Genomic DNA, 14,746 nt, shown 5'->3' on the forward strand with positions numbered 1-14,746 from the left:
TATATAATAAAATATTTTATATAATTTTATATTTTGTATTCTGATTGATTAATTTTTAAAAGTATATATATATATATATATATATAGTTTGAATTCAACGTCTTTCAATCGTTGGTGTGGACATGATAAAAGGGTCAAGGCCTTCAAAAAAAAAATAATGGTACATTTTTATGATTTTTTAAAATTATCATTATTTTATATTTATTAAAAATAAAATAAATTTAAAATTATAAATTGTTTAATTAATTTATCAAACTATTTGTTTTAAATTTAAAATCTCTTAATTTTTCTATATTTAAAAATTATATATTCACTTAAACACAATTTAAAAAAAAAACAATTTTAATTAAAAAAAAATCCCAATTAGTTTAAAAAATCTCCATCACACAATGGTGACTGTGCAGGGCTGTTCAAGTTCAAGGTTTCTGATTGGCTCGTCAAAAGTCAAAAGCTCCGGTCTTGACTTGAATCACTTAATGAAGGAGAAATGCACTCCTTGTTCAATAATAGAGAGACGAAGTCATTGTCATAGAAATTACAGAGAAGAAGCCGCTTTGTTAACATTTCCCTGTTTTTCCTCAATCCGCATCTCCAAAATCCCAAGCTTCTTGCTTTTCATTCATCTTGCTTGCCTTGGATTTCTTTGTATTTTTTCCCCCACATTCTCTGCTACTTTCTGTCAGGAGACGTCAGCTGCTCCAGAAAAGCCAAGTAAATTTTACTTATTTCCTAGAAACTCGTTTGCTCTCTGGTTTCTAATTTCGTTACTCGGTGGATTTTGATCATGGGTTTTGTCTTTTGTTTTTTGTTTCCTTATTTCATTATCTTTTTCTGTTTGTTTGTGAATGAGCATGATATTTCTGAATTGTTGAATTGAATGTTGATTTTTCTTTTAGCTTTTTATTGTAGCAGTAGTTTTACGCTGTCTAAGGACTAGGGTTTAATTGACCTTGTATTTGTTTCTTTAGCTGATCCATTATCTGGGTTTTAGATTATGTATGCTTGCAACTTCGTATTGTTTTGCTGAAACCTTTTTCAGCTGTTATGGGATGAAGAGTATGGCAGTTTGCAATATTTTGGTAATTCTTTTGTCCAAATTGTAATTTTCTGTTCCCATGGTTTAACTCTTTATCACATCTTGAAGGCTTTGCTTTTGTTTTTGTTGTTGTTGTTGGTTTCTCTCTCTCTCTCTCTGTCTGTCTCTGTAAACTTCATGATTTCATATCTGCAAGCTGTGTTAAAACGATTGAATAAATTGAGTTAACATGATTGATACATGACCTTCTCTCTCTATCCCCATTCATGTGAATCTGCTTCATTTGAAAGGCTCATTCAGGCCTTTGTTTTGTCCCTTCCAATTATTCCTGGTCTTTTCATTTGTAAGCAGAGTTCCTGCAGCTCAAGTCATGGTTTCTTTGCAACAGACCTCGTGAAAAATTTCATGTGAATTTGGCAAGGACACGATGCACGTTTTGCTGGATTGAATTTGAGGCTTATTCAAGATTTACATTGTTTTCAATTTTTGTCCTGTTTTCCTTCTCTGGTGATGCACAACTGTCAATCTATCATGCCAACCTACGAAGCAGAAGTAGAACAGCATATCTTTGCTGCGACTCAGCATATTCTGAAGGCATTAGGGGCAAGTAAGAACCTGAGTGATGATTTTAGAAGAGCACTTACTGAGCTTGACTCTCATTTGTCCACAATGACTATAATAACTGAAAATGAGGGAGGGGGGTTTTCTGAGATAGAAGAACAGCTCAAACATGCTGAGAAAAAGATTATTCGTTGGGAGTCAGATCCATCTCTGATATGGGATTCTGGCCCCATGGAAGCCACGGAGTATTTGCAAGCTATCAATGAGATTCTAACAGTGATAGAAAGCTTGGGAGGGCTGTCCTTGAGTGAAAATGGGAAACTCAGGATGATTGCTTTACGAGCTCAGAATGCACTGCAGAGAGCAATGTCAAGACTTGAGAAAGAGCTTTGCCACATTCTGTCTCAACATAAGCAATATTTTAGGCCACAGTATGTTTCATTTCATTCACGTGCTGAAGACATGTTCTATAATGAGTCCTTTGCTTTTTTGGAAGATGAAATAGTTGAAGAAATATCCCAGAGAGATGGGGAAGACGGAGAAACTTTTGAATTTTCTTTAGATTTGGTTGATCCACATGTAATTCCTGATATTAAGTCCATTGCAAATGTTATGTCTGCATCTAATTACATGCAAGAGTTTTGTGAAGCTTTCATTGGTAAGCGGAGAGAAGCATTATATGAATACTTGTCTATCCTTGAAATAGAGAAACTCAGTCTTGAGGATGTTTTGAAGCTGGAATGGGATAGCTTGAACAGGGAAATCAAGAAATGGACATGGGCTATAAAGATCATCATTAGAGTGTATCTTGCTAGTGAGAAACGACTTTGTGACCAGATATTGGGGGGTTTTGGTTCTGTCAATTCATTTTGCTTCATTGAAATCTCTAAGGCTTCAGTTCTATGCCTCTTGAATTTTGGCCAAGCAGTAGCAATGGGACCTCATAAGCCTGAGAAGTTATTCCGGCTGCTTGACATGTATGAGATTATGGCAGATCTTCACATAGACGTAGACGGTTTATTCTCAGATGATGATGGTTCTTTTGTTAGAATTGAGTACCACAAGCTTTTGAGGACACTGGGTGATTATGCAAGGGAGACCTCTATGAGATTTGTGAACGCCATTGCATCTGATGCATCTTTACACCCTTTTCGTGGAGGCGGAATTCATCACCTCACAAAGTATGTGATGAATTACATGAGGGTCCTTGCAGATTATAGTGATACTTTCAGTTTGCTTCTCAAGGACCAAGATGCAGATGAATCACAAGCTGTTGTTGAGATTGATAATGATCAGGACTTTTATTCTTCCTCTTCTGGCCCAATGGCTTGCCACCTTCGGTTGGTTACATGCACTCTAGAATCCAATCTCATTGTCAAATCCAAATTATACAAGGATGATTCTCTGCAGCATATTTTCTTGATGAACAACATCCATTACATGGTTAAGAAGGTCAAAGACTCTGATCTCAGGCTTTTCTTTGGAGATGAATGGATCCGAAAACATATCGGGAAGTTTCAACAACACGCTACAAGCTATGTGAGAGCCACTTGGTGTTCAGTTATTTCCATACTTAGAGATGATGGAAAGACGAGTCTTAAAGAAAGGTGCAGGAGATTTAGCACTGCTTTTGAGGAGATATACAAAAATCAGACACGCTGGTGCATTCCAGATCTTCAGCTCCGGGAAGACCTGCAAATTTCAACTTCACAGAAAGTAATACCTGCTTATCGAAATTTTCTTGGAAATAACAACAGTAATGTTAGTGATAAGCATGTTAAGTACACTACAGATGATTTGGCGGAACTGCTCTTGGATCTTTTTGTTGGATCACCGAGATCACTGCGAAATTCGCGCAGGAGGTGAAGTCTCAATGGTGTTGATTTTCAACCACTTTTTTCCTTGTTACTGTGCCTCCTTTAATAGTGTAATTATTCTCATAGATGTATATTAGAATTATGGTTAAATGTATACTTACACACATGTATTTTAGTATTTTTACTTATGAGACACCTCAATTTTAATCGTGATCTAATAAATGCCTAAATTTTTAAAATACTTACTTTTACCAAATTTATAGTTTTGAAATTGCATTTAAAAGTAATTTTTTTTTCAAAGTTTAGGTGTTTAAAATTAATGATTTTTAAAGTTTAGGTATTTATTAAGTTAAGATTAAAGTTGAGGAATCTAATAGGTAAAAAAATGTTAAAATACATGTATGCAGATATACATTTGGCTTTAGAATTATCAATACCCTATTGTCAAAATTCAAGGTCTTGAAGTCAAATTTGATTGTAGCCTTGTTTCATTTACAACTACATGTATTCTTCTGCAATACATAAATTGTGTGGATTGATGCAATTACATCTCCCTCTCACAAATGAAAGCATACATGTCTGCAAATGTGTGTGTGTGTGTGTGAATTCATTAATAAATTCTGGATAAGTCTATTATACTTATTTGATAGAATGGTGAGATAGGATCAAATGGTTTATGTTGCAGGGCCTAATGCTCAACTGCTCATTGGAGTTGCAGCTAGAAGAGAATCATAGTATCCTGGTTATTTATCAGGCCACTGCTCACATGCATATATATTTACACTATAAACTGCATAAATCTACGAGTGAATTTGCTCCAAAACGCAGCCAGGCAGCTATACGTCAGCTTCCAAAGTCTTCTTGCAAACCAAACTAGAGGCCGTCCTAGCATTTTTGTCCTCTTCATATGAAGTTTTGTGGTTGAGGAATGGAGACAGGGAGATGGGGACCATGACCTCATGTGCCAGTTGGCCGCCTCAAGGCTCAAGATATAATAAGGAGCAAAAGAGTTGATGATTGTGATGGGTACATTTCAGTTCAAAAGAAAAGAACAAGAAAATAAAAGATGGGTTACGTTCAGTGTAGTATAAATTTAAAAGCAATTGACTGAAAGGCCTTGTGGTTTTTTATGGCTAAATATGGCAGGTCTCTGCGTGTTTGACAAATTCATCACGGTGGTTTCGCAGCTGTTGCCCATTTTTATTTTTTAATAGGTGCAATATGCTGATCAGGAATCTGGCTAACATGATTGTGGAGAACAGACCCATCTCCAGGTGGAATCTGTATCCATATAAATAAATTAAAATCGAATTCCTTAACAACATTGAATTTGCAAAGATTTTGAAAGTTTACAATTACATATTTAACCTTAGAAATAGGATATTTTTACATTTGGTTTTGAAAATCTATTACCCATTGAAATAATTTCTAAAAAAATATTTTTTAAATGTAAATTATTTTCTACAAAGATGTAAAACAAATAAAAGTTTAATCCATCCCTTTTATAAATCGCGAGAGAATGTAATACCTTAATTGCACATTCACTCTGCCAATGATCAATGATCTTGTCATTTAATTTCACTTTGATCACACACACACACACATTTCAATTTGTTGCAAACAAGTAACTTGAATTTTGTTTCAGTTTTGACACTTCAATCTAATTCTGAATATATCTTATAGGCCTGAGCCACTTTTGACAACATTTACTTAACATTCAGATCACATATTTCTCGGTAATAATTAGGATGTAGCCCTTACATAGATGCTCATCATTGATGAAGTTGATGACTGATGCCAGTCCATCATAAAGGCGAAGCCAAACTCTCTGAGCAAAAAGATCAGATCTCTTGAGTATCACAAAGGATTAAGATGAGTTTTCTGTCCACCCCAACGCCTTTGAAGTGGAAACAAACTAGTTGTATGTTTGGTTCTGCTAGCTACACAGTGATGCTGAAGGAAGGTCTCAATTTTTTATATACTGCTCAGCAATCAGACAAGGCAAGATTTGTTGCTGCTCCCAGGTTCAAACCAGTTTGAATATATGCCAAATCATAATAACAAAGTCATATTAACCATATTTTAGGTCTGTTCTAACCTCTCCAACTCAATTCTTACATATATGTTGTTCACAATGATGAAACTATTTTCGATGGTTGGATATAATACTAGCTTTTATAGAATCCTCTTAGAGAACTAATATTTAAAAAAATAAAAAATTATATTTTAATTTTTAAAATATAACATAATTAATAGATTTATCTTCTATTTTTAAGATCAAATACTTTAATTCTTAAAGTTTAATTTTATTAAAATCAAAAATTCTCCTACCCAATAATTCTGTTAAGTCAATGATATAAGCATATCATTAATACAGTCACCCAAATATCTTGAAAATTCATTCACCCCTCTTGAGCATGAGCTGCAAGGAGCCCTGACGAGCGGGGAAGAGTCCCACGAAGCGACAAGCCCTATGGAGTGACGAGCAGCAGGGAGCTACGTGAGGGGACGAGTGATGAGTAGCGAGTGTACGTCGAAGAATCCATGGAGCGATGAGCAATGTGGATCGATGAACTACGAGCAACATGTGAATCAATGAGCAAAGAGGAGCTCATGATGCGATGAGTGATGAGGAACCCGTGGATCGATGAGCGACAAGGGACGAGAAACCGCTTAGAGAGACAAGCGGCAAGGAGTCGCGTGGAATAATGAGTAATGAGAAGCTGCTGAGAGCGACAATGGAGATATGTAAGAAGACCGGCAGTGAAGTGGCGGCAAGTGCCATTATTCAGGGGACAGTAAAACAGCAGGAGGCACAGTCCTCGGGTCCTAAGACCCATAGTGCAGCAACTTCAGGCAGTAAAAAGGGAGAACAGGTCAATGGCAAGAAGACCCATAGTGCAGCAACTTAAGGCAGTAAAAAGGGAGAACAGGTCAATGGCAAGAAGAATAAGTTCGGGAGCAAGATTAAGTTTAGTCTGGGAATGGATAGTGGCTCAAGCTCTGGCACAGGCAGATCGGTATTCAGGATTTTTATTCAATTGAGTTATATTGCTTCAATATGTGAATGCAATTTTTGTTGCTTTGATTCTCGTAATGTGATGGTAATGTTAAACAGATTTTTATTTCTTATAATAAGATTGTTTATAAATTTTTTTTTATGTTGTTTCACCTGCGAATGAAGATGAACAAAAATAAAATGCACTAAGAGGAAAAAATAATGATAATTTGAAAATTTCTCATTTTACTAAAGGTATTTTTTATAGAGAAATTTTGAATTTTGGTAGAATTAAACTTTAAGAACCGGAGCATTTGATTCTAGAAATAGAGAGTTAAATCCGTTAATTATGTTATATCTTAAGAACAAAAAAGTAATTTTTTCTATAAAAAAAAAAAAAGAATCAACTCCCTTTACACTTGTATGTGTATGTACCTCAATGCATTTTATGTTTGTTGCTCTTCCTGTCAGTGCATTTTCAATAACTAGGATACAGGTCCCGTATCATTACATGCAAACCAAGTTTAAAAAGGATTCCAAAATATAATTTTTCAAGAACCATAACTACTAAACCAGAGAGTCTATAACAGCCACAATGAGTTAAATATAAAGAAATCAACATGCTCTTAACTTGCACAATTGCCACAATGAAAATTTGTCAGATGAGACGAAAATCATGATCCCAGAATACAAGGCAAAGGGAATTACCTTTAAGCAGCTGAAGTTTACTGGACGAAGCAACTGCCGACTTTATGAAAGCAAAATCATTTTGGCATAGCAAACTGAGATTTTAAGGCATGTAAGGAGCTTCCTCGATTGCAATACCGAAGTTTCTTTAATAAAAACAATAAAACACACACACACACATCTAAGGAGGTGAATAACAAGGTTCCCTTGATATTTTCTTCCAGCATTTCTGGCTTACAGAGCTCATTGGAAACTTCTGAGAAGGGAGTTCTCAAAGTCAGTAACACAGATTTATCAAATGGTTTAAAGCACTGTTTTGTCTCAATATATTTTGTTCTGTAATTTCAACATCACATGGCTCACATGCATCCTCTCCCCAATTGCTTACGACACCACATCAAACTTTTAACCAACTGTTTTCTCTTCACCCTTTCCCCTGCCTTTTTGTTGTGCCTTGGTCCTTTTGTGTTTGTTACTACTTACTAGTCATGAAATTTTCATTTGTTTAGATAAGTTCACCGGAAGAATCCATTCCATTAAGACAAAACAAACCTCAAATGGCAGATGAACAGACTCAAGAGAAGCAATAACTTATTCAAGTTGATCACTTCTTCATAACTCTACAACATATAGGAATGATAAAATCAAAATCTGCAATTAATTAAAAGAATTTAAGTTACAACAATAAAATGATGAATTTTAAACTCTCCATCTTCTTTGGCTAGCAATTTATTAAAACTGTAATATCTTATTATTCTTATTCCTAAAACATCACAAGATTCAAAGAACATTGTACAACAAAAACTTCAAGTAACAGCCTCGTCAAGAAATAAAATAGCACACCTAGCGCAACTGAAACAGGAAGAGCAGGCAAAACTTTCTGATAAAATGCCAACAGCATGAGTGTAATGCCCAAACCCGCTATAATGGCAAAATAACATGCATAAACAGTCATAAAGTCATACATTGCTGCTCTTCCAACTAAAACACTATAGAAGATAAAGTCCCCCAGGCCAAGCTTGATAGCACCAGTTGAACCCAGTCCAATGCCCTCTAGCAGCAAATTTTCACTTAGTACAGCATTTCCCTCTCCACGCAACTGAACACTGCTCCTATGATCAATTAATGGTGCAGAAAGCTCACCATCCCTTTCCAGAAGTTGCCCTTCTTCAGCTCTAACTAATCTTGTAGTGTTATGACTAACATCAACTGTAGCATTCGTCAAGTTGGAATCCAAAATAGACTCAGAACTCAAATTCTCTTCAGAACCATTTCCCACATTTCTCCTTTCTCTCCACAGCCTCCTGTGACCTACACCATTCCTAGAGCTTGAATCATGATTAGTCACAGGCCGAGCCTCATACACTAGTGCGGGGATATCTTCATCCCTAGATATTGCAAGCTCTACCAACAGCCTTAATGGGCCAACAGGCAACAAAACAGCAGCAAGATCATACAATGCCATGGCAACCAATAGTGCCCAAGTAGTCCATTCAGGCAAAAGAGTAAACCAATAAGCAACCAAAACCCCAATAACAACCATATAAGCCTGAGTCACAAATATGGCCATTTTTGACATAAACACGGCCAGTACACCCACAATAGAAAAGTTGAACAAGACAACCAAAAACGTGAAGCAATCGATAGGAACACTAAAATCTCTGATCAAGAACAAGGCAATTTCACCACCCATGAATCCCAAAACAATAAAAGAAGAGAAACCCATGTATATTTTCAAGAACTGAGTGCATCTAAGGTAAAAAAGAAGCACCAGAAGGAAAGTGACAACAGTGACAACAGCCACAAACACAAGAGAGTTCAAAAGCGCACCTCCGAGCTTATCCCAGAAGGAGTCCGAGGTTGTCTCAGTGTAAGCCATGGTAGCTATGGTGTTTATTGTTGTTGATGCCGATGAGGAGTCTGTGTTGAGAATTGAGACCAGAATCACCACAATGAACATGCAGATTGACACTGGTGTTATGATTCTGATTATTTCTTCTCCTAGAGAATCAATAATGCTTTTGGGTCTTTGGATTTGAGCCATTTGGGTGTTCAATTTTTGGATCAATTTGGGATTGCGAGGAAGGGTATTCCCTTAGCTGATAGATTGGTGGTTTCAAGTTTACTCTGTTTTTTGCATTGACCTTCAAGTGGTGGCCTCCTCACCGTAGCGATAGTGGAGCCGAGCAACCGTGATTTCGTTTTTTCTTTTATTTATTTACTTATTTAAAGTGTGTTATTATTGAGATGGCGGATTATGTGACATTTTTAAATATTAAATGTGAATTCCTTTTACACATATAAATAACCATAGTTACTTATTAACCATTGATTCTTAGTTACTGTAATTAGATTTATAGTTAAAAAAATAAAATTAAGTTTAAATTAAAAAAATTCTAACAAAATCTCTAATTCATTTTCCCACACTAAATCCAAATACTCAATAAATATTTATAAGTCAAACCTTTCTCATCGTGAGTATAAACACTTCATCTAAAATAGATTTCAGATTTGATTTGCTTGTTATTAAATCTAATCCTTGGATTCACAAGGGCTATTAGAATTGCCATTTCTTCTTGGTCGAAACCTCCATTATGATTGAAATTAAATTTTTATAAATTCACTTTATCTTCTCTAATATGCTCCCTATGGTTGTTATTTTGATATTGGTATAGTTGTGGAGTTTGCGAGCTGGAATATATAACGAGAATTCCATAGTATAGCAACTCTGTTGAAGTCTCAATCCAATAAACTTAGGGTTTAATTTTGTGGATTGTTATTCTCTAATCTTCATTGCAAATTCTTGTAAGCAGAAAGAGAAATGCAAAAAAGGAAGAAGAAGCATAGAAGTTGAGTTGTTTTCATAGCTCTCTCCTCTCTCTATTTTTTTTCTTTAAAATCGATTTATAGGAATTAGATAAATTAGAAATTCTTTTAGCCTTTCTTTTTAATTTAATTTAATTTTTTAATTATAATTATTTTACTGGTCTAACTACAATAACTAATAATCATAATTGCTCATATGTATAAAATGGGCTCACTTTTACTATTCAAAAATATCACATGGTTAATGTAGCCATCATCCGAATAGTTTCCTCTCTTATTTAAGTAGTAGCATTTAAGACTATATCATTTTTTTATGGAGTGTATCGGTGGTTTTTTGTTCTATTCGAATAAGAAATAACGACTCATTCCACCATAACTATAAATTTGCTCTTTCTTTCTCCTTTATAGACGAGTGTATATATTTTGTTTAGATTATGAGTTATAAATTGTGCTTTATATAGAAGGAATAAATGAAATTTTACGTTGTCTTATTTCATTTTTAGCTTATTTTTCTAATCCTAATTTATGTAGTGGTGCCATAGATGTATGCTGCCAATGTGGTAAAAGGATTTAGATTTGTTAATTCCATATACCTATCATGAGTTGCTCGTATCAATTTGACATTTCTTTACATAGTTAATGTTCCGAAGTCTTAATTTTAATTTGATATTTCCGTGAATGTCTACAATACTACCTAATTTTTAATATTTGGTTCTCACAAGTCTACGAGAAGATGTGAGAATGAGTATTATCTAACCACTTTCTAACACTTGTTTCTCCTTCCTATTGTTTTATCTTAATGGTAGGAATAATGGTTTTTAATAAGATTTATAAGTTTGTGTTTGGTTTAATTATTCTTCCACCTTCGAAAATTAATATCTTATTCATCTTCAATTGTACTTCTTATTTGTTCAGTGATCATAGCCCATGATAATTGCTAAATTCGGTAGCCATATCGTTAATTACGGGTCAAGTTACTTATATAACCTAAGGTTTCAGTAGATTTTGACTTGAATTGTATTTTATTTTTATTTGCTATGTGGTTTAGACTTTAATTTATAAATAGGCTTTACACTCCACGATAAAATTATATTTGATAGATAAAAAAAAATATAATGTATAAATATTTTTTATAATATTATCATATATCTTTCCTTGTAAAACACATTTTTTATAAATATGTTAATTTACTTCGTTAATTTTATACGGGAGAAATACCTCTACTTTTACACATGGTTAATAATAATTTTGGTTCATATTTTTATTGAATAAATAAAAATAAATAATATTTTAAATTTATTATTAATTACTTCATATTTTTAATTTATTACTTATTATATTGATTAAACATTATATCTTAGTAAACTTCACAATAAATATAATAAAAAATACAAGGGTAAACTATAGTTTAGTCCTTCTAGTTTAATGAAATGTTTATTTTAGTCATTGTGTTTTTAAAAACCTACAATTTAATCTTTCACATTTAAAAAAAACTACAAAATAGTTCATACCGTCAAATTTTCAATTAACCTTCCGTTTATTTTAATGAAAATGACTAAACTACCCTTTAAGTAAAAAAACTCAACCAAACAGTATTCACTCCATCCCACTACCTTCCCTTTCCAATCATTTCCTTCTTGTTCTCTTCATCCTTATTCTTCTTCTTCTTCTTCTTCTTCTTTTTCTTAGTTGTTGCTGCTCTTACTCGCTTATATACTATTATTCTCATCATTATTCTTCTTCTCTCTTCAAATTTATTCATATGCATGAAATAAGAAGAAGAAGATCGAAAAGAAGAAGGAGAAGATCGGGAAGGAGAAGAAGAAGAAGAAGAAGAAGAAAAAAAAGGAGAAGGAGAAGGAGAAGGAGAAGATCGGGAAGGAAATATAGTGAGATGGGCTGATTTGAAAGTGAAATTTATTTAAAGGGTAGTTTAGTTATTTTCATTAAAATAAATGGAAGGTTAGCTGAAAATTTGACGGTAAGAACTATTTTGCAGTTTTTTTAAATGTGAAAAATTAAATTGTAGATTTTTAAAAACACAGAGACTAAAGTAAACATTTCATTAAACTATAAGGACTAAACTATAGTTTATCCAAAATACAATATGTGTGTGTATATATAGATATATGTGTAATACTTTGAATCCAGTTAAATTATAAGAGTATTTTATTGATTTAAATTATTGAAAATTTTAATATTTTGTTCATATTTTAATATAATATACCGAAATACTATTGTTGTCTTTATAAGATAATGAAAAATAAAAGAGAAAATGTCCATAAAATTCTAATTTTGTGTTTTTTTTTTTTACAATTTTACACTTATTTTTTTCAATAAAAATATTATATACTAACGACTTTTTTACTATTGTAGCCTTCAGTTATATTCCATTTAAAATTGATACGGAAAACTAATTCAAACATAAAACTCTAAATAGAGTTGTCCTACTTACTTGTAATTCTGTTATTTGCTTGAGTGCCGAAAATTTAATCACAATTTATTTTATTTTTATATTTTTTTATAGTTTTAAATATTATTTTAATTAAAATTTTTATTTGTCAACTTGAGATTTTTTATGTTAAAAATGAATTTCTCTCTTAATTTTGTATTTGATAGAAATTATAATTATAAAAATATTATTAATATAAAATATTTTTATAAAAAAATAAAATAAAATTATAAAAAATACAAAGTTTATGATTTTTATGGATATTATTTCAAAATAAAATATATATTAATATGTTATATAAATTTATAGATATATAAATAATTTTTTCACACGAAATAAATAGCTTATAATTTGAAGTCACGGATTTTAATTATAAATGTTTTTCTATAATTGATAATCTGAGATCCTGAGAAATAGGGTTTTTATTATGGACTCTGTAAAACTAGAAAAAGCTTCTCCCATAGGGGAGGGCCTTTCTCCTTTTATATGTTTCCTTTTGTCTACTAGTGACGTGCTAACATAACGTATATCATTGGACCACCTGTCCCTGCTATATTGATACGGACGTACGAGGGAATCAGATCTCTGCCCCATGCGTAACGGCCTCTGATCCTCTCCGCGCACGTGTAGATGGGTCCACAAGGCAGATGGGTGAGTCTTCCTTCTGGCTCTGGGCTGGGCCGAAAGATAGGAGCAAAGCTGGGACCAAGGGAGATCGGCCCGAGGCGCAGTGAAGGTGAGGCCAGCCTGGCTGAGAAATTCTGAGAGGCCTGGTATCAAGGCTCGAGTGGGCCTAACCTGTTAGTGCAAAGGATGTTGTGGGCTTCCAAGCGATGGGTCGCGATTGAAGGCTTGGCCCCTGACCGGGGTGGAGAAATCCAGCGGTCATCAATTGCCCCTTTACCTCCTCGACAGTTATTGCTCCAACTGCCGAGGGGGTAAACATCAAGAATCATTATGACCGCGCCTGTTTGAATTCAGCTTGCTTCCTAACGCCCTTTCATCTTTTTGCCACTTGCAGCTTTAAATCTTCTCTATCTTTTTTCTATTTCTAGCTTTCCTCTGCTCTTTGTGCGCACTGTTATCTTCGCTTTCCTGCCTTTATCTTCCCGATACGCTTTCTTTCCTCTTTTGTGAATAGCCTTTAAGGATTCTGATGCTGCTAGCCTAGAGTGCAATATCTCTCTGTCTTTCATTAAAATCTCAGCTTCTGGCTATATATTAATAACACCTCCCTCTCATCCTCGGGCTCCTTGTCGGGACAACGGGATATCCCTTTCCGATCCTCCTTCCTCTGGTTCGATCGATCTCCTGAAAGTGGCAAGTTTAGTTTTCTTTGTCATGTGAAAAAGGTATGGTCTATCCTTCTCTTGTCTCCTTCTTTCAACGGGGTCTGTCCTAACCTTGCTTTTGTGATTTTTGCAGCCTTTAGGGGTAAAGATGAACCGGATTACGCCCCCTAAGACTCTTACGCCGACCATAGGGAGCTTGAACGTCGCTTCAGATGTCTTCCTAATGGGGCGATCGGCGGGGAGGGTTACTCGACAAGTTGCCAGAATCATGTTTTCCAGGTCGTCCGGACGGCCTCCTCCCCCCGCTCCCGTCCGGGCTCCTGTCTTTCTTTCTCCCGGGGAGGAGAAGGAGATTCTCGTGGTGCCCCTGATGTCTGCTCCTGACTCAAACTCATGGAATAACATGGTTTCTGAGGCTTATTATGAGATACAAGATGCTGTCTACACACGTAATATTAGCAAGGGTAACCTGCTAAAATTAGTCCAACATAGTGTGTGTGTAGGTTTGCAACATTCACTTGTTCCATTGCTCTTCCGAATATCTCGCCGATTTTCCTCGGCTTGCTCGAGTATATTGTGCATCACACTTGGGCGATAGGAAGTCGGTCTGTGGCGGAACAGTGAGAGATGCTTATGGGAATCAACTTGTTCAGCTCTCTTATAGTAACGAGACAGAGCTCAGCCGGCCTGCGAAGCTCATCTTCCGAACTACGAGAATTCTTCTGAAGTCGAAAGCTAAGGTAGTAGTGTAGGTGATAATGATGTAAACGTAGATGATGATGTATCCGGGCATGTAAATCCTTTAAGGGTAGCCCTTTATCCCGTAGTGTAGGTATCTGTGACATGCTGTAATGTGCTTTTCTTTTAATGAAATTTTTGTTTTTCGTTCATACTTAAGCTGTTCTTTCCTTATCATGAGCGAAGTATTTAGACTGCGTGTTTCGTAGTTTTGTTGAGGGATCCGCTGTATCGTTTTTTCCTTCTCGCCTCCTAGCCGATCCGAACTAGAGTTTATTTAGCCAACTGAGCTTTCGGTTTACTCTTTCCGAGCTGGACTAACCGCTTTTGGTTTACTCT

The 14,746-nt window shown here is 34.8% G+C and overlaps 2 protein-coding genes across 3 annotated transcripts; one reads left to right on the plus strand and one right to left on the minus strand.

The window, feature by feature from the left end:
• The first annotated feature begins 491 nt into the window (after nt 1–491).
• LOC110617646 (exocyst complex component EXO70E2) lies at nt 492–4,599 on the plus strand. 2 transcript variants are annotated; one of them, XM_021760572.2, is made up of 3 exons: nt 492–711; nt 1,388–3,459; nt 4,100–4,599. In XM_021760572.2, the coding sequence occupies exons 2-3, from the start codon at nt 1,547–1,549 to the stop codon at nt 4,104–4,106; spliced, it is 1,920 nt and encodes a 639-aa protein (XP_021616264.1). In that variant the 5' UTR covers nt 492–711; nt 1,388–1,546; the 3' UTR covers nt 4,107–4,599. The 2 variants fall into 2 exon arrangements, with proteins under 2 accessions (XP_021616264.1, XP_021616266.1); XM_021760574.2 differs by having other exon boundaries at nt 1,425–3,459.
• A 3,130-nt stretch (nt 4,600–7,729) lies between these two features.
• On the minus strand, nt 7,730–9,292 carry LOC110616582 (presenilin-like protein At2g29900). Its single transcript, XM_021759002.2, has one exon. The coding sequence runs from the start codon at nt 9,141–9,143 to the stop codon at nt 7,863–7,865; it is 1,281 nt and encodes a 426-aa protein (XP_021614694.1). The 5' UTR covers nt 9,144–9,292; the 3' UTR covers nt 7,730–7,862.
• Nucleotides 9,293–14,746: the final 5,454 nt, after the last annotated feature.

This window comes from Manihot esculenta, chromosome 6 (genome assembly GCF_001659605.2).
Source record: "Manihot esculenta cultivar AM560-2 chromosome 6, M.esculenta_v8, whole genome shotgun sequence".
Taxonomy (NCBI): Eukaryota; Viridiplantae; Streptophyta; class Magnoliopsida; order Malpighiales; family Euphorbiaceae; genus Manihot; species Manihot esculenta.